Source organism: Spinacia oleracea, chromosome 4 (assembly GCF_020520425.1).
Source record: "Spinacia oleracea cultivar Varoflay chromosome 4, BTI_SOV_V1, whole genome shotgun sequence".
NCBI classification, from domain to species: domain Eukaryota; kingdom Viridiplantae; phylum Streptophyta; class Magnoliopsida; order Caryophyllales; family Amaranthaceae; genus Spinacia; species Spinacia oleracea.
In genome coordinates this window covers 1,837,449-1,860,065 of record NC_079490.1, presented here as the reverse complement: position 1 = coordinate 1,860,065, position 22,617 = coordinate 1,837,449, and the positions used below count along the sequence as shown (strand labels likewise).

At 34.8% G+C, this 22,617-nt stretch overlaps 1 protein-coding gene and 1 non-coding gene across 2 annotated transcripts; both read left to right on the top strand.

The window, feature by feature from the left end:
- Positions 1–13,548: 13,548 nt before the first annotated feature.
- Positions 13,549–13,655, top strand: LOC130460350 (small nucleolar RNA R71). The gene has a single exon (XR_008920241.1). It is a non-coding gene; the product is annotated as a small nucleolar RNA R71 (small nucleolar RNA).
- A 3,481-nt stretch (positions 13,656–17,136) lies between these two features.
- Positions 17,137–19,645, top strand: LOC130459728 (uncharacterized). Its single transcript, XM_056827243.1, has 7 exons — positions 17,137–17,259; positions 17,421–17,507; positions 17,630–17,779; positions 17,954–18,109; positions 18,216–18,269; positions 18,547–18,687; positions 19,147–19,645. The coding sequence occupies exons 1-7, from the start codon at positions 17,137–17,139 to the stop codon at positions 19,504–19,506; spliced, it is 1,071 nt and encodes a 356-aa protein (XP_056683221.1). The 3' UTR covers positions 19,507–19,645.
- Positions 19,646–22,617: the final 2,972 nt, after the last annotated feature.

Sequence of the window (22,617 nt, the reverse complement as noted above, 5' to 3'; positions counted from 1 at the left end):
TTGTGACCACCCATGCCACTCTCAAGCACTCTTAAACAAATGATTAAAGGGTAGTGCAATATATAAAGAAGGTAGTATGTGGGTTTTTTATCAATGTGGGACAATTGGTTTTTCATTCTTTTGAAGCATTCGTTTTTGGAGGAACAAACTCCAACAGCCGCCGTCTCGTTGTGTCGGAAAACGCCGGCCTTGACGGTAAAGGTAAAGGTAAAGATTAGGGTAGGGATTCCTAAGTTAGCCGTGTCGCCGTCGTCTTGTAGTGTCGGAAAACGCCGACCTTGATGATAAAGGTAATCAAGGGCTAGGGTTTCTGTTTTTGGTCTTAAATTCGTTGTTGGTTTGGATTTGAACTCCTTAATTGTTGTCTCCTCGCTTTTGATTATGGAGGTTAGCTTAGTTGTTACTTGTTAGTGTTGTTTGGCTTTTATGTGTTTCTCTTTAATTATGTTATGTGATTGTAGTGTAGTATGGATAGTTGTTTGGTCTCTTTGTGGTCTTGGTGTGTACCTTTTGAAGTTTGTTGATGTAATTGGTAAGCAATTGTGGTTTTTGTTGTTGTGGTTTGAAATTGGAGATGATATGATAGCGAATAAAGTGGGTTTAGTTTATAGCCTCTGGGGGGTAGGGTGGAGTGATGTTCTTTCCTTTTCTGAAGTAGGGATGTTGAAGTTTGAAGGGAGAGGAAGGTTGTATGTGTTGCAAGTCACTCTGGTCTTTGTTAGTTTCTTTGGAGACAAGTTGTTATGTAGTTTGGTGAGGGAAGGAGTTTGTGTAAGGAAGGGTCAATGTTCACAGGTTCTAGTTGTCAGTTGGTTATTGGGATTAACCTTTGTTAATTCTCAATTTAGGTTAGTGTGGAGCTTTGCTCTATGCTTTCAAAATCTTTAATTCAAATGCTGCTCTCCCATTTTTTGGGATTTATAGCATGCTTTTCGAGTCACGTTTTGTGGCTCAAGATGCTTGTGAATCGATCACAAGGTCTTTCCAACTAACTTGTGGTATTGTCAAACTTCCACTTCTTTATTTGTCCTCTAAGGTTAACAGGTTAGCAAGGATGCCTCTCATTGGTTACCACTCCAATATTCGCTTTATCTCCTATAAATCAAAAACTACAGCCAATGTGGCTTTGGCACGCTTATTTCCAGTGGGTCGTTGGGTTGTGCAAGCAAGGTCATCTCGACAAACAAAGGGCCGACACCAAAAGAGCATACTATCCTCTCGGCGATTAATGCTTTGTATTTTTGTTGTACTAATGTTGTATTGGTTTCTAAAAACCCTAGTATTCTAGTTTAGTTTGTTGTACTTTCTTTTATAATGCAAATTTATCCTATGTCAAAAAAAATAAAAAAAATCGACATACATAAATTGTAAAGAAAGTGTCCTGTTATTGATGCTCTATGTTGCTATCCTCGAGCTTTGGAATTGAATCAAGATTCAAGAACATATTCAGAGTGCTCTGTCATTTATATTATGTAAGTTGTGACATTACTTGTTAATTTTAAGGAGGTTGGGGTTTGTCTAAGATGTTTCGCTTAAACATCTGATTTGATTTATTTTATATTTCAATTTCTTTTGAAATTAAACAATTTGTAATTGTGTAGGAACTTGTTATATAAATTTTAGTTAATTGAGACAGTTTTGTTTTGTTTTGAATTGGCACCCTTGAGATTTTCAATTGTTTATATCTTAGTGTTAGATGCTTCATGCTTGTATCGTTTAGTTTCATGCTTGTAATAGTGTTAGATGCTTCATGCTTGTATCGTTTAGTTTCTGGTCTCTATATCTGATAAAGACATTGAACTTAGGCAGAAGAATCACTTCATATAGAGCCTAGGTTTCACAGACACGGGACGCGGGACGCAGACACGGACACGGATACGGGAATACGGGGAAACGGGAATTAAAATTTGGTATTATAGGGTAATAAGCTTGGTTATCCGAGTGTCGCGTGTCTGACACGTTTTGAAGACGGTTAGTATTATATTTGTGGAAACGTGTTTAATGGTGTATGTCGCAATTAGGATTGTTTACCGCGAAGGGTTGTGAGAGACTGAACCGGGTACGAAGAATGATGGCTCTATCAAGCATGTTTGTTTGAATGTCGGTTTTTAAGGGACGAAAATGGATGCACTATGATAGGTTTAGCGAAGTGTATAGAGATAGAGTTTTAGAGTTTTTAGATTATGCATTTTCTAAAGTGGTAGAGTAACATAGTCCAAAAGGCAGCAAGATTCACTTACCATACGTCGATCTAGATACCTTGTAAAAGTCCAAACTTGACCCATTATTGAAAATTTAGACTAAACTTTTTGGCCCATTTTAAATAAGCAAGCCCGTATTTTATACCCACTTGTAATGAAGGTTACATTTATAGCTTAGGCATGGTATTTCTTTTTATAAGGTGCATAATAAATTATAAATGGAAAAGGAGGAATTCAAATACGTGACTTATCGTTTATACTTTATAGGACCTCAGTACCATTACTATATATTAAAAGAGACACCAGGAATGACACGTGTCAATTCCTGGTGTAAAATTTTCCCGCCTAAAAATATTTTCCTAAAATATATATTTTATTTTATTTTATTTTATTCTTTACCCTTTTATAAATTATTTATGTATGGAATAAAATATTAGATTATAATTTATGGTAATAATAAATACCACGTAATACTAATTTTGCTAAATACTTTTTTTTTTTATAACATTTTAGTCAAATCGGTACATTAATAATGGAAATTATATTCACTCGACATGTTGGTCAAAGTAGCATATTACACATATATAATATGCATATTAGATAATATAAATATAAATGAGTATGTTTAAAAAAAATTATAATTATGCAGTAGTTTGGCTATATTTAGTTAAATATTTTGTAAAAAAATTATCATAATCCGTGCGTGCACGGGATCTAATCTAGTCAGAGTACTAAGACAAACCTTATTGGTGCTTAGGCATGGGTATACATTAGACCTGATCAACTATATATAGTCCGACATACCGACCCAGAAAAATGCGGGTTTGGGGATCCTCAAATTTTGGGTTTTTCGTCTAAAACCCGAACTCGGCCCAAAAATCTCAAAAACCTTGTTTGGCACGAAAAGTCCGCACAAAATTTATGGATTTTGACATGAATTTTTGTGTTAAACACGACCGGAATTTTTGGGTCATTTTTGTAAAACCAAAGTCCCAAACTTGTTTTTCTTTACCGGAACATCCGAACTAGAAATAACAATTGGGTTGTTTGGGTATGGTCATATTCAATTTTATTACCAATGAGCGAAATTTGAATAAATAGTCATTATTAGTTTTATTACCAATGAACTAATTACACTGTCAATAGTATTACACTTATCCTATTAAGTATTAACTTCCTTAATATCATAACTTATTCCATTAAATAATTTAATCGAACCATTATAATTAAAATTTTCAAATTAAATTCATAGGAAATAGGGAAAAGGACAACAATGCCCTTATTTTTATTTAAAAAATAAAATAATAAATCCTCCATATATGACTTTCCTCTCTCATAATTAGTTTTTTTCCCCCTCATTTGTAAACATTTGGTGTTGCGTAACAGAAGTTTCACGTCTCCACAAATGGAAACAATTGCAAAGTAAAACATGCATACGTCCATATAACAACTTTGGCACTCCACGTTCGTAACAATTATATCACGTCTTATGAACTCAATTACATATTTGATATTTGCATTCGTATAAAATGTTTCATTACAAAAATTTCTAAATATTATTACACCATATATAAATATAAAGTCGCTATTAGATTTACAAATTTAGATTTATGCACGACACGAATGGCAAAAATGCATTATTGTTTGTACAATAATCCTACACATTATTAAAAATGCTAATACGAATGCTATGATATCACCGGGATGGTCGGCGTACGACCATCGGGGCAATTTTACCTGTCCATCGACTCCCTGAGTCGATGCCGGTGCCCTTGCAGGTGTCGGGGCCGATGATGGTGCCCGTATAGGTATCGGGGACCATGTTGGTGCCTAACAACAAGGAATACATGTTAGATTATCCTAACAAGTATATAATCAGGGAGGGACCCACGTTGAACATGGTAGAAAAATATCTACCCCTCCGCAAAAAAGGAAAAAAAATTAAACAAATAAACAGGCTGAAAAATAAGAAATCATTAACTATCATTATAATTAACCTCGAAAATTAAAGTATGCATAAATGTATTGCACGAACTACATCCTATTGGTTGTAAGTTGTAACTAGAGGTGTAAGAAGCTGACCCAATCATGAAAATTCTACGATAAACGTCGAGTAGTGCTATTTACCACTAATTTAGTATATACCGATATGTACCACTAATAAAATAATTTATTTTTTTTATTTAAATTTATATAAATGTTTTCATTAGCTATCAATCTCAACCGTTTAAATCTAAAAACCAACCTAGTCCATTCATTTGTATTAACAATATACATTTAATTTTTATATAAAAACATCAAAAGTTTTACCAATAAATTACATGATTTTCCTCCCACAAAAATAAAAAAATTAAAAAAATCCATACATGATTTTCATCTTTACTTGTTGCTAATATGCAAATTAAACATGCATATTATTAGTCTTTCATATTCACGAAAATTCAAGAGAGACAAATGTTGAAGCATGTATTAGCAATTTAGCATTCTTCTTCTTCTTGAACTTTTGAGTTGGAGAAACAAGTATGTATTAGCATACCTGACCATGCATTCTTCTTCTTCTTCTTCTTCTTCTTTTTCTTCTTGTTAAAGTTTTGAACGTTTGAGTGAGATAAACAATGTAAAATAAATATATATATATATATATATATATATATATATATTAATATATATATATATATATATATATATATATATATATATATATATATATATATATATATATATATATATATATATATATATATATATATATATATATATATATATATATATATATATAAATTCTAGTGTAAGGTACGTGCATTCGCACGCTATATACACTAAGTCACTAATATTTTAAATACAAAGTAGTAAAGAAAAGATAAATTTGTACACTTAATGCCACTATCAATTAGCCCTAACTGATTACAAAGATGGCTAGAAATCCAATTGGTGAATTCACTATGCAATAAATAAGACCTATATAAAGTAATCTCCCATATAAAAAAGTTAAAGAAATACTCTATTAGTTTTGAAATTATAGTGATGCGGTTTTCATAAGTAGGTGTTTTAAATTAATTGAGAACACTCTACTCTATTGTAGTTTTTGAATAAATGACTCGCCATATTTAATACATTTACAACCTTATTTTATCTCACTTACAATATTACACTCAGTCTATTTTTATATTCTATTTGTACTCATGAGTTTCCACTCAACTTATTTTTCTATTCACCACGTACTCCACTCAACCTAAATTTTTATTATTTTTTCTTGTTACATCCCACTTTTCCCATACTTATTTAGAACAACAAACATTTAACTCAAAGATTTATTGATTTCTTCACATCACAAAACTGTGAAAATCATATAGAAGTACAACTATTTTGAGAAGTATATATAATTAAATTTACAAAAAAAACTTAATTTTGTACTCCATAGTAAATAGGGGTTTTCCAAGATCATTTGAATTCATTTTTGGACAAATAAATCAAGATCATCTGAAATCATTCTTGAACAAAATTAAGATGAAAAAATAAAAAACATTTATCATAATTGGGAGAAAAAAAGGACTAATATAGGCAAATAAAAACTCAATCACTAATTCACTAAACGCACTAATTGTAAACTTTGTTTGCACCAAAAAAAGACCTAAACGTAAACTTTGATCATAGGCCAAGCCGGGTTGGGCTTTGGCAAAAAAATGAACCTCTAGCAAAGGAATTGAGTGGGTGTATTAGGACTTGATTATTGTGTGGAGTACATGGATCATCGTTCTACAAACCACAACCGGTTCTTACTATTATTAAGGTGTGTTTTATATTACCAAACAATTTAACGCGTTCTATAAGAAAATTGTACGGTTTTATAAGTTAGGGATGCGACTATGCGAGAATTTAGTGACCATCCCCACCCCAATTCAAATGTCACGCATGACTGTGACCAGTAGCGTATCCAGGATCTTCAAATAGGGTAGACATTTTTCAGATGATATTACATAGCGTATATTTTCTATAGTTTACTACTACGTATAAAATAAAATAAATTACATAGAGTACGCGCATAAAATGATAAAAATAAAAGAACATCATATTGTATATAAAATTAAAAGAAGAAAAACATTGTTACTATGGAGCGAACCCGCGACCTATTAAAAAACAACAAGTAGTTATAACCCCTAAGACACAATTCTAGTTGTGTGTCTTTTATGGGATAAGTATTACTTATATAATTAACGATTTTGTATATTTCAGCAAATTTTTTTTTTTTTTTGGGAAGGGTAGACATCTGGCTACCCAAAGTACAACATGGATCCGCCCCTGACTGTGACCGGCTTGCACTTGCAACAACAAAAGGTCCGAAGGAGTTTCCCCCACCACATAAAGCACAACAGAAGATAACCATTTCTCAATGTAGAAGCCTCCTTGTATTTAGTTGTTCTTTGGAGTGGGCTAATCATAGGCTCTCATACCTTCAAAGAGCCATAGGTTCTTACAACTTAAAGGCAAATTGTTGATACAAAGCACATAAACTATGCCACTTTATTCAACATCTCAAACTTGTATTTAAAATAAAAGGCACAACGGAAGAAATAGAGTAGAGGAACTAACCATTGTGGGGACGACTACACTGCGAGGGTAGCGAGTAGCGGTAGAAATAAGAATCCCATGCAGAAATGATCCCAAAACTAAAATTGAAATGAGATTTAATCCCATGTTAAATTATTAACTTGCTTTTGAAAAAAATCAATGGACTTTCATAATCATAAAGAGAGAGAAACCATAAGAGAGTACTTATAACAATACTAATACAATATCACCGCACACAAAGAAAAAATCAATATTAATACAAGCTTGCATGCATGCACTAAAACTAACTATCATAACTGGTACTTGATGTTGCGTGCGGAGATTTTTAAAAATCTTAGTTTCTAATAATGTTTCAATAATCCACAAGTTTAAGTAAATGTCTTGAACAATTTAAATCTTATTTTAAAAAACAACTAGTATTCTGGCCCGGGCGATGCCCCGGATTATTATGTGTATAACAATTAACAATTATATTCTTTAGTGAAATTATGTTTGAATTTTTTTTCACAAGATAATTATTTAATATTATATGAATAATAATTTTGCAAAGAAAACATGAAAAAGGTTATACCTCAATTGGATAAAGCTCTTGTGTTTAAAATTGGAGGTCGTGGGTTCGAATCTTATGTAAACCATATTTCTTATTTTTAAATGAAAGTGTATGTATTGACGGAATAGACTTATGGATTGAGGGGAGAGAGACACGTGGCATGTAGATGTTTGTAGAAAAGCCTTTTAATATATAGTAGTATAGATTAAAATATTCCTTAAGTTTTATATGTGACCATCAACTTGATGGTGTGACATGTTCACACTTATAAATAAGTCCAGCGCTTTGAAAGCCTAGCCTGCGTTGGTGAACGGAACCTAAAAGTAACATCATCATAAAAAAAAATTAAGTAACATCAGTCTACACAAAAAACCTCTAACATGAAATTGAAAAAACTGCAATAAAACAAAAAAAGTAACATCGAATACAATGTATAAGTAATGCCAGCATAGAAAATCAAGTAACATCGGTCTATATAAGGAACCTCGCTCTAAAATGAAATTGAAGAAACTGCAATAAAACAAGAAAAGTAACAGAGAATACAATGTATAAGTAACAACAACATAGAAAGTCAAGAAACACCCTTCTATACAAGAAACCTCTAACATGAAATTGAAGAATTTGCAATAGAACAAGAAAAGCAAAAGCAAAAACAAATACAATGTATAAGAAACAACGACATAGAAAGTCAAGTAACACCAGTCAATAACCTTCTCTATAATAGTTGCGCGAGCGCAAAAAGTTACGAGTGCACATCACACCATCAAGTTGATGGTATGGGTGGTCACGCAGGAGATGCGCTGGTACACAAAACCTTTTAAGCCTAAAAATAGGGCCCAATCAAGTTACTCACGCAAAAAAACGTCATAGATTGAATAATTGGCTGAAGATAAAAGATTTATGTATAAGGAGACAATAATAACAAGGTGATTAAAACCGGTCTGGTTCGGACCGAAAAATAACTGGTATGAATTTTGGGTGGAAAATTCTCCGTATAATTTTTTGATGTTCGGTCCAGTCCAGTCCAAATCTCTTTAAAATCGCTCTTGGACCGAACTGGTTTTTTCTTAAAAAATATAACTACAAATTAAACCGTTGAAAAAAAGATAATTTCCACCTCTAGTATGTTGGAAAGATTACTATTTTGTGAAATATATATATTAGGTTTTAAGAAGTCGTTGGACAATTAGTTTCATATGTTATTTTTTTGTCTTTTTTACCATATGTTGTTGAAATATTTTTTAAAATATAGAAAAAGTCCAAAACAGTCCAAATCGATTCGGTCCGAATTTTGGACTGGCTTTTCTACTCCTGGTTTTGGATTGGATTTCCCGTGGGATCAAGTCCGCTCTAAATTCGGTGGGATCTCCAAGTCTTGAAATTTTAAATTTTCGGTCCCCTATCCTGCCCGATCCGGAAATGAACATGTGAGCAACCCTTTACGAGTTGACAACCTCCAAAATTGAGTTGCATATACTAGTACAAATATTGTTGAAAAAGACAATTTGGTTTAAGAATCAAATTATGATCGTCGTACTCGTACACCCAAGGGTATTTGTATCCTCATATGTAAGGATGCAAAAGTTTAATCAAAGACCCTTACACCCAAGGGTGTACCTTAAATGTGTTGTTATTTGTTAATAATCCCTAATTAATATAAGGACTTTTTCAAAATTACCACCTTATGAAGTCCTGAGCGATTCACACATTTCTTAATTTAAATATTTTTGTTATACGGAGTATTTTTTTTTATAAGCAAGTATAGTAGTATATATATTTCATCAAACCACTTTACAAAATTGGCATTTCAAGTGGACAAGCTGACAGGCTAAAGTCGTATCACCTAATCAAAAATAACCTAAGTCCACTAGCTAGGTAGCAAGGGAATCAGGATCGAATCCACAGGGAAACAGTGTTCTTTCTACTATTAATCAATTAGACTAGACTATTGGGAACAAGAGTTGGTTTGGTGGTTTTCTAAAACTACGGCGATAATTAAACAACTAGGAATCAATATATTAAGGAATCTAGGGCATAGGTTCACCAACAGATAACAATCCAGGACAATAAACAATCACGATAATCAACAAAGTAATTAATTAGACTAGCATGCTCTCTCGAATCGATACTAATCATAGACTTAGAATTAACGGGCTCTCGCTACGTATTAACTCTAATTCCACCTATTAACACAAGCCTAAACATCAAATTGCATCTCTCGAATCTTAACTTGATATTGCATAACTACCACAATTGAACCTGCGCAAATCTAATTGTATAGTGAAATAAACCAATCAATAGGAATTAATTACAATGCCAACAATCACAATTATTCAATATCCCTTCATATTATTCATGGATCCCCAAACCCTAGAAAATAGACTACTCAAGCATATTAACAATAAACAAAGAAATTAGCATGATTGAAAACATAATTAAAGCTAAACAAAGAATTGAAATAAAGAACAATACCTTAATTGAAGAACAAGAGAAATAGAAAGCTTGAATTTTTATTGAAATTGAAAACTAAGTGTTTGCATAAATTTAGAGAGAAAACAAAGCTAAGAGAAATAAACTAAGGGGCTAATACTAGAAAATAAGATGTTAACTAAAATAATAGGGCTTAGTATTTATAGTTTGCCCAAAATAACAAAAGAAAACCGGAAAATAAAACGCGCAGAAACCCGCCCAGGTTGTCGTCGCCCGGTCGGGCGACCTTCCGCCCGTCGGGCGCAGGTCCACCCGCCGGGCGGAGGGAGACATTCTGGAAATCATTGGCACGCGCCCGGTCGGGCAGCTCCCGCCCGTCGGGCAGACCTTCGCCCGTCGGGCAGCCATTCGCCCGCCGGGCGCGCGTACAAACTGCACGATCCTCTATCTTTAAAACGCCATATCTCCTTCGTTATTCGTCGGAATTAGACGAGTGACCACTCGTTGGAAAGATATTGAAGTCTAGAATCCAACCCAATTAGAATCACTTTATTTGGAGTTGTAGAACGAAAGTTATGATCAAAAGAGTAGACGAGTGTTGGTTTTCTACTTCTTTCTCTATCCGCTTTGCTCGCAAACTCTTCCAACTCAATGTGTGTGCTCTCGAAAGTACATAATCTCTTGTATTGATTCAAATGAGTAGGAAATGCACAAAAATATGCTAATTCCTACAATGATGAGCCTGAAACTACAAACACACTACAAGGAGCACATTAGTACTAAAAATCGCTCCGAAGAGCTCATTTGAGATCAAAAAGTACTAAGGGACGGGGGTAAAAACACTATAAAATATGAACATATCACAAGCCCACTGAAACAGAACAAAACAAGGCCCAAACAAGGTCAGAAAAATACTATCCCTCTAAAAGGGAGGCATACCATGTATAATCCCTAGGCAAAATTGTTGTAATCCTGCACTGTACATGTTGTTTAGTAGAGCTGCACACCTTATCTACACTGCATACTTGAGCATTCCATAGAGCGTTGTTCTTTTCCCTCTAATTGTGGTAAATTGTACACATGACAACGGCATAAAGAACACCCTTCCTGAACTTGGTAAATGACTTTTTGTGTAACCAGTTAACCAACTCAGGCAGATTCCTAGTGAACCTAATGCCAATCCATAAACCAATCTGATGCCAACATCTTAAACTGTAAGGACAACCACTTAAGAGATGTCTGTGATCCTCCGCCTCAGTACCACAGAGCAAGCAAATGTATCAATTGCAACATTGACAGGCTAAATCGCACTCCTATCAAAAATAAACCTAACGTTCACCAACTAAAAATATAGCAAGGGAAGCAGGGATCGTATCCACATGGAAACAATGTTCTTTCTTCTATTAATCGACAAGTCTAGACTATTGGTAACAAGAGGTTTGGATTGGTTTGTAGATTTAAACTAAGGAAATAATCAAATTAGAAAATATCAATATTAAGGGAATCTAGGGCAACGGTTCACCACAAATACAGACCGGGATTTGACAATGGAAAACAACAATCAATTAACAATCATAACTAGGAAAACATGCATCTCTCGAATCTTATGAAAACATGTATCCTATGCATGGCTTTTGGTTCTCATCTAGATGTATCCTATGCATGCAAAATTCAGGGCTAATACCCTTTAAATCATCAATCTGTACCCAATGGCCTTTTTGTACTTTTTCAACACAGTAAGAAGTTGAGACAACTGGTCTGCATCAAGTGCAGTACTGACGATTACAGGGCAAAGTTGTTCATCATCCAAAAATGCATATTTAAGATTAGCAGGAAGAAGTTTAGGTTCGGGTTTCTTTACCTCTTTTACAGGACAAACCGGTCGAACTAACCTCTTCAATTTGGTGCTCTTCTCGGGTTCAGACTCTCCACCATCAAGAGCCAACTCTAGAGCATCCACTTCAGCACTCCAAGAACTGCTATCACCTGCAGAAGATTCACAACAAAGCACTGCCTCCAAAGGATCCCTTTCGAGAACTTGGGAGACGTTATCACGCATAATAAAATCAACTACATCAATTCGATAGCATTGTTCTTCCTCTATCATGGGACTCTTTAAGGCACTATTCATATTAAAAGTCACCTTATCACCCCCAACAGACAAAGTCAATTTCCCACTTTTGACATCAATGACCGCCCCCGCCGTGTGTAGGAAGGGTCTACCTAAGGTAATGGGAATTTGGGAGCCATCTTGCATGTCCAGTACTACAAAGTCTACAAGTATATAAAATTTACCTACTCTAACAGGGACGTCCTCTAAAACACCTAAGGGGTATTTAACAGAACGGTCGGCAATTTGCAGAGTGATATTGGTAACCTTTAGCTCACCCATATTCAGTTTAGTACAGACAGACAAAGGCATAACAGACACACTAGCACCTAAATCACATAAAGCCTTGTCAATAAATACAGTGCCAATGTTACATGGGATGGAAAAACTCTCGGGGTCTTTAAGTTTAGGTGGAGACTTGTTCTGTAAATAGGCACTACACTCCTCAGTGAAAGCTCACAAAAAGCACGTTTCCTGGTCAAAATATCTTTAATAAATTTAGCATATGCAGGAACTTGTATAATTAATTCAGTAAAAGGAACTGTTACCTGCAAGTTTTTGAGCACCTCCAAGAATTTTCCAAATTGTTTGTCTAGCTTATTCTTGAGTTGCCGGTTTGGGAAGGGGAGTACAATAGGTGGCACTTGAATATCTGTCCCCTTCTTAACCTCAGTTGTAGCCTCATTTTCACAGACTACTTTCTCAGCTTCCTAACCATCCATGGCTATCTTTGGGATTTCCTCACTAACCAGACCACTAGCAGACACCCCAGAATCAACCTCAACGGGCATAGAAGGACCATCATAACCTCTACCACTCCTCAATGAATTTGCAGTTTCCCTATTCTCAGATTGTGAAGGGAGTTGGCGTGGGGGTCTCCCTGCAAGAGTAGTAGCCATCTGTGCCAACTGTGTATCAATGATCTTATGAGCAGTAAGAGCATCTATTTTTGCATCCTTTTCACTTAGAGACTTCTGCATCTTCAACATCATATTCCTCATCTCTACTAACATAGGGTCAGTCTATGTGGGTTGAGGTTGTGGTGGTGGAGGTGATGTATGTTGTCTAGGGAACCCGGGTGGTCCACTAGACTGTTGGTTGTAGCTACTCCGCGGTTGGTATGATTGTTTTGGTGGGGGTTGGTATGGTTGTTGTGGTGGTGGATGTTGGACCTGGTGGGGGTTCTAAATATTGGTACTCCTGATGATAGTAGGAGGTTATTTTTATACCCCTCATTGTAAGAGTTGGAGTATGAGTTAATCTGTTTGTAGGCCTGGAATGCATTACATTGTTCAATAGAGCTCCTACATTCCTATGCATAATGACCAGACATCCCACAACTATCATAGACATTGACAGTTTGAGAATTCATTGCAGCTACACTAACAGGTTGGGCAGATTGAGTATTTGATGCTTGCATATTATCAAACTTATAATGTAAAGAAGTCAATTGGGCAGTCAATTGGGCAGTCAATTGTTCTATGGAATTCAAATCATTCTTACCACCCTTGTTAGATAGGCCTCTAGGATTCCCATACTGCGCATTATGAATGGTCATCTCCTCAATCACCTCCATAGCTCTAGTCACAGCAAGTTGCATGAATCTCCCACTAGCAGCTGAATCCAAAATAAGTCTAGACTCATTACCCAGACCATTATAAAACTGTTGAATCAAGAACCAGTCACTCAAACCATGGTGCTGGCACTCTCTCTGCAAATCCTTGAATCTCTCCCAAACCTCGAACAAACTTTCATCTGCTTGTTGAGTAATGGAAATTATCTGACCCCTCAGACGAGCTGTCTTCTCAGGTGGGAAATATTTCACATAGAACGCAAGGGCCAAAGAATCCCAATTAGTAATTTTCATGGTTGCCCGATTCAACCTATTGATCCACAACTTTGCTTTCCCACTCAGAGAGAACGGGAAAAGCATCTCCATAGTCTGCTCTTGAGTCAATCCCTTTTGCTTAATGGTAGAGCAGTATTGGATGAAGGACTGAATGTGAAGATTTGGGTCTTCACCTACTTCCCCACCGAACCGACGTCTCTCAATCATGTTAATCAATGCAGGCTTAATCTTGAAGGTCTCAGCTGCAATAGAAGGCATGATTGCCTTGGATAGCACAGACAGACTTGGCTTAGAATAGTCTGTAAGCTTTGGCTCGGGTGGTGGTGGTGTTTCGTCACCCATCTCTATCTCTAAAGCTGAATATGTATCTGAAGGAAAAAGACCGCCAAGATTATGATCAGAATCAGAGTAATTCCCACACTGTGCAATGAAATTTCTTCGTCTACGAAATGTTCTTTCGGGCTCAGGATCGAATGGAGTAAGATTACTAGTACCTAAGGTCCTGGGCATAGACAAAGAAACTACGTGAGATCTGGTCTCAAGGAACGGGGGTTCCTTGAGAAGTAAAAAACAATAATCTAGAATAAACAATTAATAACAGAAAATAAAACCATTTCCCCGGCAACGGTGCCAAAATTTGACAGGCTAAATCGCACTCCTATAAAAAATAAACCTAACGTTTCACCAACTAAAAATATAGCAAGGGAAGCAGGGATCGTATCCACAGGGAAACAATGTTCTTTCTACTATTAATCGACAAGTCTAGGCTATTGGTAACAAGAGGTTTGGATTGGTTTGTAGATTTAAACTAAGGCAATAATCAAATTAGAAAATATCAATATTAAGGGAATCTAGGGCAACGGTTCACCACAAATTCAGACCGTGATTTGACAACGGACAACAACAATCATAACTAGGAAAACATGCATCTCTCGAATCTTATGAATTCCTTAGGATAATATAACTAGAAGGCTCTCGCTATGTACTAGAAACAATTCCTATCTAATAGCCACTGACCAAAAACATCAGATTTATACCTCTCAGCGCATAATCTAAGGTTAATAAAACTCAAATCAAAATAGTCCGACCGAACAGAATTGACGAGCAATTATAATAAGCTATAGAAATTACAATCAATTAATCAATAATCAAGTCCACATTTAATCCCAATCATGCATTCATGGATCCCATAAACCCTAGAAATTAAACTACTCACTCATAATAACAAATAACAAAGCAATTTATATAAGGAAATTTTGGTATTTACTACCTTTAAAATACACCAGTTTTGTATTTACTACCTTATGAAATTTTTATTTTAAATTACTACCTTAAACTTCCATTTTTTTTATTTACTACCACTTTACAGTTTTCTCATTTTAAAATTAAGATATCTCTTTCGTTTCTTAATCATTTAAAGTGATTCAAAGTTCATTATTTTCCTTTTTCTATAGGGATTCCATTGAGAACGTCATTTCAAAAAAAATCATTTGATAATTCATAAATATTTTAATATTTTACAAATAATATTTAATTTGTTTAAACTTTTACGAAATGTTAAAAAGTAAGATCCCAATGGAATCCTTACACATAAATAAGAAGAATGAGTTTTGAATCACTTAAAATGATTAAGAAATGAAAGAGATATCTCCATTTTAAAATGAGAAAACTGTAAAATGGTAGTGAATACAAAAAAAATGGAAATGTAAAGTAGTAATTTAAAATAAAATTTTCATAAGGTAGTAAATACAAAAGTGGTGTATTTTTAAGGTAGTAAATACCAAAAAATCCTTAATATAATGGAAAGCATGATCAAAAGCAATTAATAAAGCAAGATAGAAATCAATACCTAAATGAAGAACGAAAGGATGAACGAAAAATTAAAGCTTTGATTGAAATTAAAACTAAGTGTCTGGAACAATTTAGAGAGAAAACTAAACTTAAGGAAAAATAAAACTAAGTGTTGAGACTAGAATAAAAGGTACCACTAAAAATATAAGGGGCTAGTATTTATAGTTTGCCCAAAATAAAGCCCAAAAACCGGAAATAAAATGCGCGAAAGCATCAGAGGTTGGCGTCACCCGATCGGGCGAAGGGCCGCCCGATCGGGGATTCCGCTCGATAGTCGGAAAAGCTCATATCACTGCCCAGGATGACCGCCCGATCCGGACCGCGCGAAGCCCGCCCGATCGGGCGCGTGTCGAAGACTTCAAATTCCTTTTGTTTCGCCCGGTCTTCTCATTTCGCCCTCCGCTCAAAGGGCAATTTGCAAAAGTCATCATCCTTCGCCCATATCACCGAGTCTAACTCCCTGGGCTCAACCGTAAGCATCCAAGGCTCCCGAAAGTCGACGATAGTTGTCCCGAACTTACTCGGGATCGTGTAGTGGCCTAAATCACCATGAAACGGGTCTAAAAAGACCAATTTCTCACTAAGTAATCCTGAAACTCAAGGCACACTCAATAACACGGATTAGTACTAAAAATGGCTCCTAAGAGCTCATTTGGTGCGTAAAAGTACTAAGGGACGGGGGTAAAAACTCTATATAAAACACACATATCAAACACCAATCTTCATCAATCTGTCTTTAATGTTCAATCTTCCTAGCAAGGCTAGCCAAGTGATAAAACGATGCTTTGGTTGCCCGAGTCTTCCCCACACAACATTAGTCCAGTGTTGAACTGGAGTAGGAATGACCAACTATAAATAACCCTTCTTGATGGAGTATATGCTGAAGCCCATCAGTTGATTTTCAGCTAAATGAGTTTTCATCAGATCCTTGATCTGGAAAATAGCCTTCCAGTACCAACTGTCATCACTCTTAGGGGAATAATCCCACCAAGAATTTCCTTTCAAGTAGACTGAGTGAATCCACTTAACCCAAACATTGTCTTTTTTGGTGGCAATCATCCACACGTGTTTACCCATAGCTTCTATGTTCCATATTTTCAATTTAATGAGCCCGGCCCCAAGCCCCCTTCTTTGATTGTAGAGTATAACTAATTGAATAGAACTATTTTATCACAATGTCTAACAATTTTGTTAGAGGATATAAGCCTATAACTACTTCCCAAAATTTTGGTCTTAAACATTAGACCATCATAAATGATTTTTTGTACACGTGGCATCATTGTATGCAAAACATTATGTTTTAAAATGCTATTATAAATATAGTTTAGTGTAGATTATCACAAGTTGATTCTCTCAAAAAACAACTAGTAATCATTTTTTATTTGTTTCCTCGATAACTTGATTTATTACCTATTCGGGACTTTAGGGTGAAGATTTGTGAATTCAATATTAGATATATTACCAATTAGGGACTTTAGGGTGAATTCATTATTTGATTTATTACCTATTATAATATATTAAATATAGGCTTTGTGAAATTATTATAAAACTCAGTTACTCATGCAATCAACTCATCATGACTTCAAAGATGTCTCTATTGGTATGTTGGTCTATAGTATCAACTATTGTATTGGGATTATTGTGTGGAGTACATGGATCATCGTTCTACAAACAACAATCGACTCTTACTACTATTAAGGTGTGTTTTATATTACCAATCAATTTTACATATTTTGTAACAAAATTGTTTTGCAATTACGAAATTATGTTGAAATTTCAGAGAAATAAGTATGTGATTGCATGTACTTAAATTTGTAATAGTTTGTAGGGAATACTTCATTATGATTATTTTTTTCGCAGACTGGGGAAGGACAAGTTTATGATTGTGTGGATTTCTATAAGCAACCTGCTTTTAATCATCCATCGTTAAATAACCATATTCCTACCGTAAGTATTAATTAAACATCTCAGAACAAGGAATTCCACATATAACAAATACATTTACCCTTTAGATGTTGATAATGATTATTGATGATATAATCACGATATATGTTGTGTACATAATACAGGTAAATATAACTTCTCTACAAAGAAAAGCAAGAAAACTCGAGAATCTCGGACTCAAAGATGGTTGTCCAATAGGGACTGTGCCTATTTTAAGACTTTCCAATGTCAATAAGTCACTTTCTATGGATTCTACTTTAAATGGAAGACATTGTGTATGTTACTCTCTTACTTTTACTTTTGATTATTTTCTGAATCTGACTTGATGGTAAAATCCATCTGATGAGTCATCACTTATTATGTGGCACACCACATATGATTAAACACTAATTTTTCTTTTCTAATTTTTGACACTTTATCAATGCCCTTATTCTCATTGATCAATTCAGAATGCTGGTTTTCGAGTGGATGCTAAACAAGGTTTAAAATTATTGGGTGCACACGGTACAACAGGTCTTTGGAAACCTTTAGTATATGGGAATGAGTGGTCAGTCTCTCGAATGAAAATTCTAAATGGACCTGATAGTATTGAAGCCGGATGGATGGTTAGTTTAATTGTTTAAGACAATTTCTCACTTTTCTTCAATTAATCTTTTGTATTTTCCCACATAATTTTAAAAATATAAAAATAATCACAAAGTTTTTTTTTAGGTGAATCCAAATCTATACAACGATCTTGAAGCACACCTTTATGCAAGGTGGACGGTAAGTATTTTCATGTCAATTACATATAGCACAAATTATATACTTGCCAAATGAGAGGAACTGATTATGACACACCAAAGTTGAATTTGACATGCCCTTTGCGAGAGCACGATTTCTTATGCTATACAGTTACGCCGAACTAAATAATTGGTGTGCCAAAACCAGTTTATGTACATCAATTCTGTTTTAATCTTAATTTTAAAAGTTCAAATTAGTTGGTTTGAACCTTTTTACCTGGCTTTATTTGACATGATTATAATAAGAGACCCCGTAACAGGCTGGATCGAGTGGATGCTTTAATCTTCTATGCTCGGGCTTTGTTCAAGTGTCGACTAATGTGCCTTTAGGCATAATCCCTCACGATTACTCTCATATAGGTTGGGACAATCAAACTGGTTGGATCATATCTATTGACAAGGTAAAGGTTGTTCGGATGATATGGGTCTTACATGCACTCTTTGTATAATAAATTTATTGCTCAAGTAACTTATTTTCAAAATATTTTGATTAACTTTTTATATTATGAATTAATTTTTTTTATGGATAAACTGTTTAAAGGGCTATAAATTTATCTCTGTACATGGTACATAATGATTCATGAGTGATTTTGAATGGATAATTTTTATTAAAAAGAATTTTTTATCAAATAAACTTTTATGTTATACTTTTAAGCATTTTGGGCAGCTTTATATTTGATATACAATATTTATTGTACACCAAGTCACCAAGTGTAATTAAAAAGTCATATACTAGTCTAACTACCCTCAAAATTTGAATTAATTTCTGAAAATTCAGGGTCTGTATATGAATTGACCCCATTCGCTCACACACACAAGGGGGAAAAAAATTAATGTTTTCCTTTAATGACGAGGTGTAGAATTTGAATGATGGAAATTGGTGGCTGACAATAGATGCAGACAAAAAACAAGTTGGATATTGGCCCAAAAGTCTATTTACATCTTTGTCGGAATCGGGTTCTCGGGTCGAATGGGGCGGAGAGATTGACAATCCGGATTCAAATACTCCTCCTTATATGGGTAGTGGTCAAAAGGCCATGAAGGACACTAGACAATCGGCATTGTACTGCCAAATTGGAGTTTTTGCTGATCAAAAGGGTCAAGTTCCCGCCGAATTATATACGGACTGCGATGAATATACAAGCATTGATGCTGGATATCAAGGAGATTTTTGGGGTCGTCTTATATTTTATGGAGGTCCATACAAGAAAATTGGATAACATATATTGTACCATTACTTTGGTATGTAATTGTGGTAACTCTTTGTTTTATTTGTAATCGTGTAGTAAGTACTCCAAAATGTTACGGAGTACATAATTCGGCTACATAATTTTGTTATAATTATGGAATAAAATTTATATGAAGTACTACATAAAAGTCAATTAGGTTTTTATTCTTCTAGTAGGTAAGAAAAAAAAAGGAATATACTGAACCATTAATTATATTATGTTAGCCAGTACAGTTACGTGTGTCAACTAGTCACTCTCAAGCATAATACAACCGATGAACTTGACCTTGTGACCACTGAAGAGCAAACCCTATCTGAAAAAGGTGACCTACCAAGCTTTCTGATGTACATAATATGGGCTGCATTTTCTTTGCATAATTATATAAGGAGAAGCAAAATTCCAAACCCAACATTTAGGATCATAGATAATGATATTACCGCCAGTTTGATGGTCGCTAGACCGCCTAGACAACGACGTCGTATTACTTGATGTTTGAATGTTCAATATTCCCAAAATCAGGCCAAATATTCTGCCCAAAAGGTTTTCGGTAGTTATCATTCAATCTCAACCGTCTAAATCTAAAATCCAACCTAGACAATACATTTGTTATTAACAATATACATTTAATATTTTATATGCAACCTTTAATTACTTTGACGCACCCCCGTAAAAAACCAAAAATACCCTTTTTAATTTTGTGGTTTCTACCCTAAGGTGAAACTCTCTCTAGCCGTCGTCTTTCTTTCAACCTCCTTTCAATCTACATGATAACCGCACTTCAATTTTACGTAGAACACCGCAAATTTGTAAGTTTTTTAAAGGAGATTACCCGTCATACTCTCTCCAGCCATACAAACCATCTGATTCATAATCTCTGAAGGTAATTATCCTCCTCTTGCTTCAAATTCGAGAAATTTTATGGGTGTTGTAGGGGCTGATTTTATGGGTGTTGTAGGGGCGTGTTCGGCGGTAGCGTTTGAGGTAGCGGGTAGCGTTTTGACCTAGTCAAGACGCTACTTGTAAAATCTGTAAGTGTTTGGTAAAGTAGCGATTTAGGTAGCGGTTAGCGGTTGAGGTAGCGGTTGGGTAGCTTTTGTCAAACGTTAAAATTGGTAGCGTTTAAGGTAGCGGGTAGCGTTTGACAAATTTATAATAAAGTTTTAAATAATATTCTTGCTTTTATTTTTATTTTTATAATATCAACCGCTACTTTTACCGAACACTCGTATTAGTTACCGCTACTTCGACAGCTAACCGTTACCCGCTACTATTCACCGCTACTCGCTACTTTAACCGCTACCCGCTACTCAACCGCTAACCGCTACCCGCTACCGCTAATTTTGCCGAACAGGGCCTTAACAAAATTGATGGGCAGTAGTTAACTGATTTTATGAAATTAGAATTGGATATTGTAGGAATTAGGTTCCCGAGTGTAGGAATTGGGAATTGTAGGAATTGTAGGCTTGTGCAATTGTAATTGATTTGTGATTTGATTAGCTCGATGATTGATTCTGTGTAGCTGTAGTTCATGATGTTTTTTTTTTTGGTGTTAGCATCCGGTTCACCCTTAGGGCTAATCCGGATTCGGGGCGAGTTCTGGGTGGTTAGGTTCCATTCCCCTCCCAATTGTTATTGCGAGGGATCGAACACGGGTTCTCCCTACTAAGTTCAGCCCCAATCACCACTGAACCAACAAACAATTGGTAAAAGATAGTTGAATGTTCGATTGTTTCATACATCTATACTATTGATTTAACGAGAAATTACCCCTAGTATTAATTAATTTGATCGATAATCAAATTTTAGAGGCTAAGCTGCATGATTAATTGAAGATTTTGTTAAAGAAAACATTTTTTTATAAACTAGGAAATGTGGTTCTTGACCATTTCCGAATTAATGCGATTTTATTATTTGAATATGTTGACGGTTCAACTATATTTGCACCTAATTGTTCTACATAATTGATTTTAGAGTATTGTATTCTCTTGTTTTTGCAATGAAACATTATACATTGTTATATTTAAATTTGGGCCAAAAAGACGAACTGGTTTCTTGATGTTGGGGTGGAATAGGTTATATACTTTTTGATTGCTGGAATAAAATAGAGTAGTATATTTTGTGTAGTTGGGATAAAATAATACAAACTAATTTGTATAAGTTACACAAAGTAGTAGCTTCCTTTTCATATAGTTTATCCAAAATGGTAACGAAGTGCCGATCATGGGGAGCGGAATTTTGGCATGCTGTGATGTACATCACAGGGGCATTTTGTGTACCATTCATTAAAAAGAAAGTACCATTTCGTTAAACGGAGTACCATTACGATAAAAACATATACCATTACGATAAAAACATGTACCATTACGATTAAAACATGTACCATTGAAATTCAATTTATTAACAAAAATGCCCCTGTGATATATTTTGAAACACATCACAGCATGCCGAAATGACTTTCTCCCGATCATGTGTTATGTCGATCATGTGTTATGTCTAAAGTAAATAATAGTATTTCATATGATGTATCCGAAATAAGTTATAAGTAACTTCATATGGCTTTATCCGAATTAGACAAACAAACAAACATCCGGATGAGATCCTATATGAACACTTTGTATGGTTGATCGGCATCAAGATTGTCCTCCTATTTAGTTGATTATTGTCGTGTTGTTGTATTTTGAATTATTCAAAGCTATGCATTCCATCTCTTCTATTTATCTTAAGTTTTCTTGTTTGACACTTTAAACTCTATTTATCTATTTGTTTGGATGTTATCCTTTTACGACGAGATAAATCTCGTCGTTATTAGGTCGTCATTAAATATACAACTTGTAGTGTACCTGACCCGTAACCAATCGATGAACCAATTTGACATCCCTAAGTGGAACCAAGTCAGGGCCGGGAAATTTATTTTCAAACCCGTAGTTTTAACAATAGTTTGATTTTGGATCATTCGAGTCAGACCAAATTTTTAACTAAAACTCCAGTACGTTTTGAGTTGTTAAAAAAGATTCAATTTTTCTCGACTTGGATATTCAATTTTTTTCCAGATGTATCTAATTTTTTTTAAAAGTGATTATATAATATTTTATTTTTACCGAA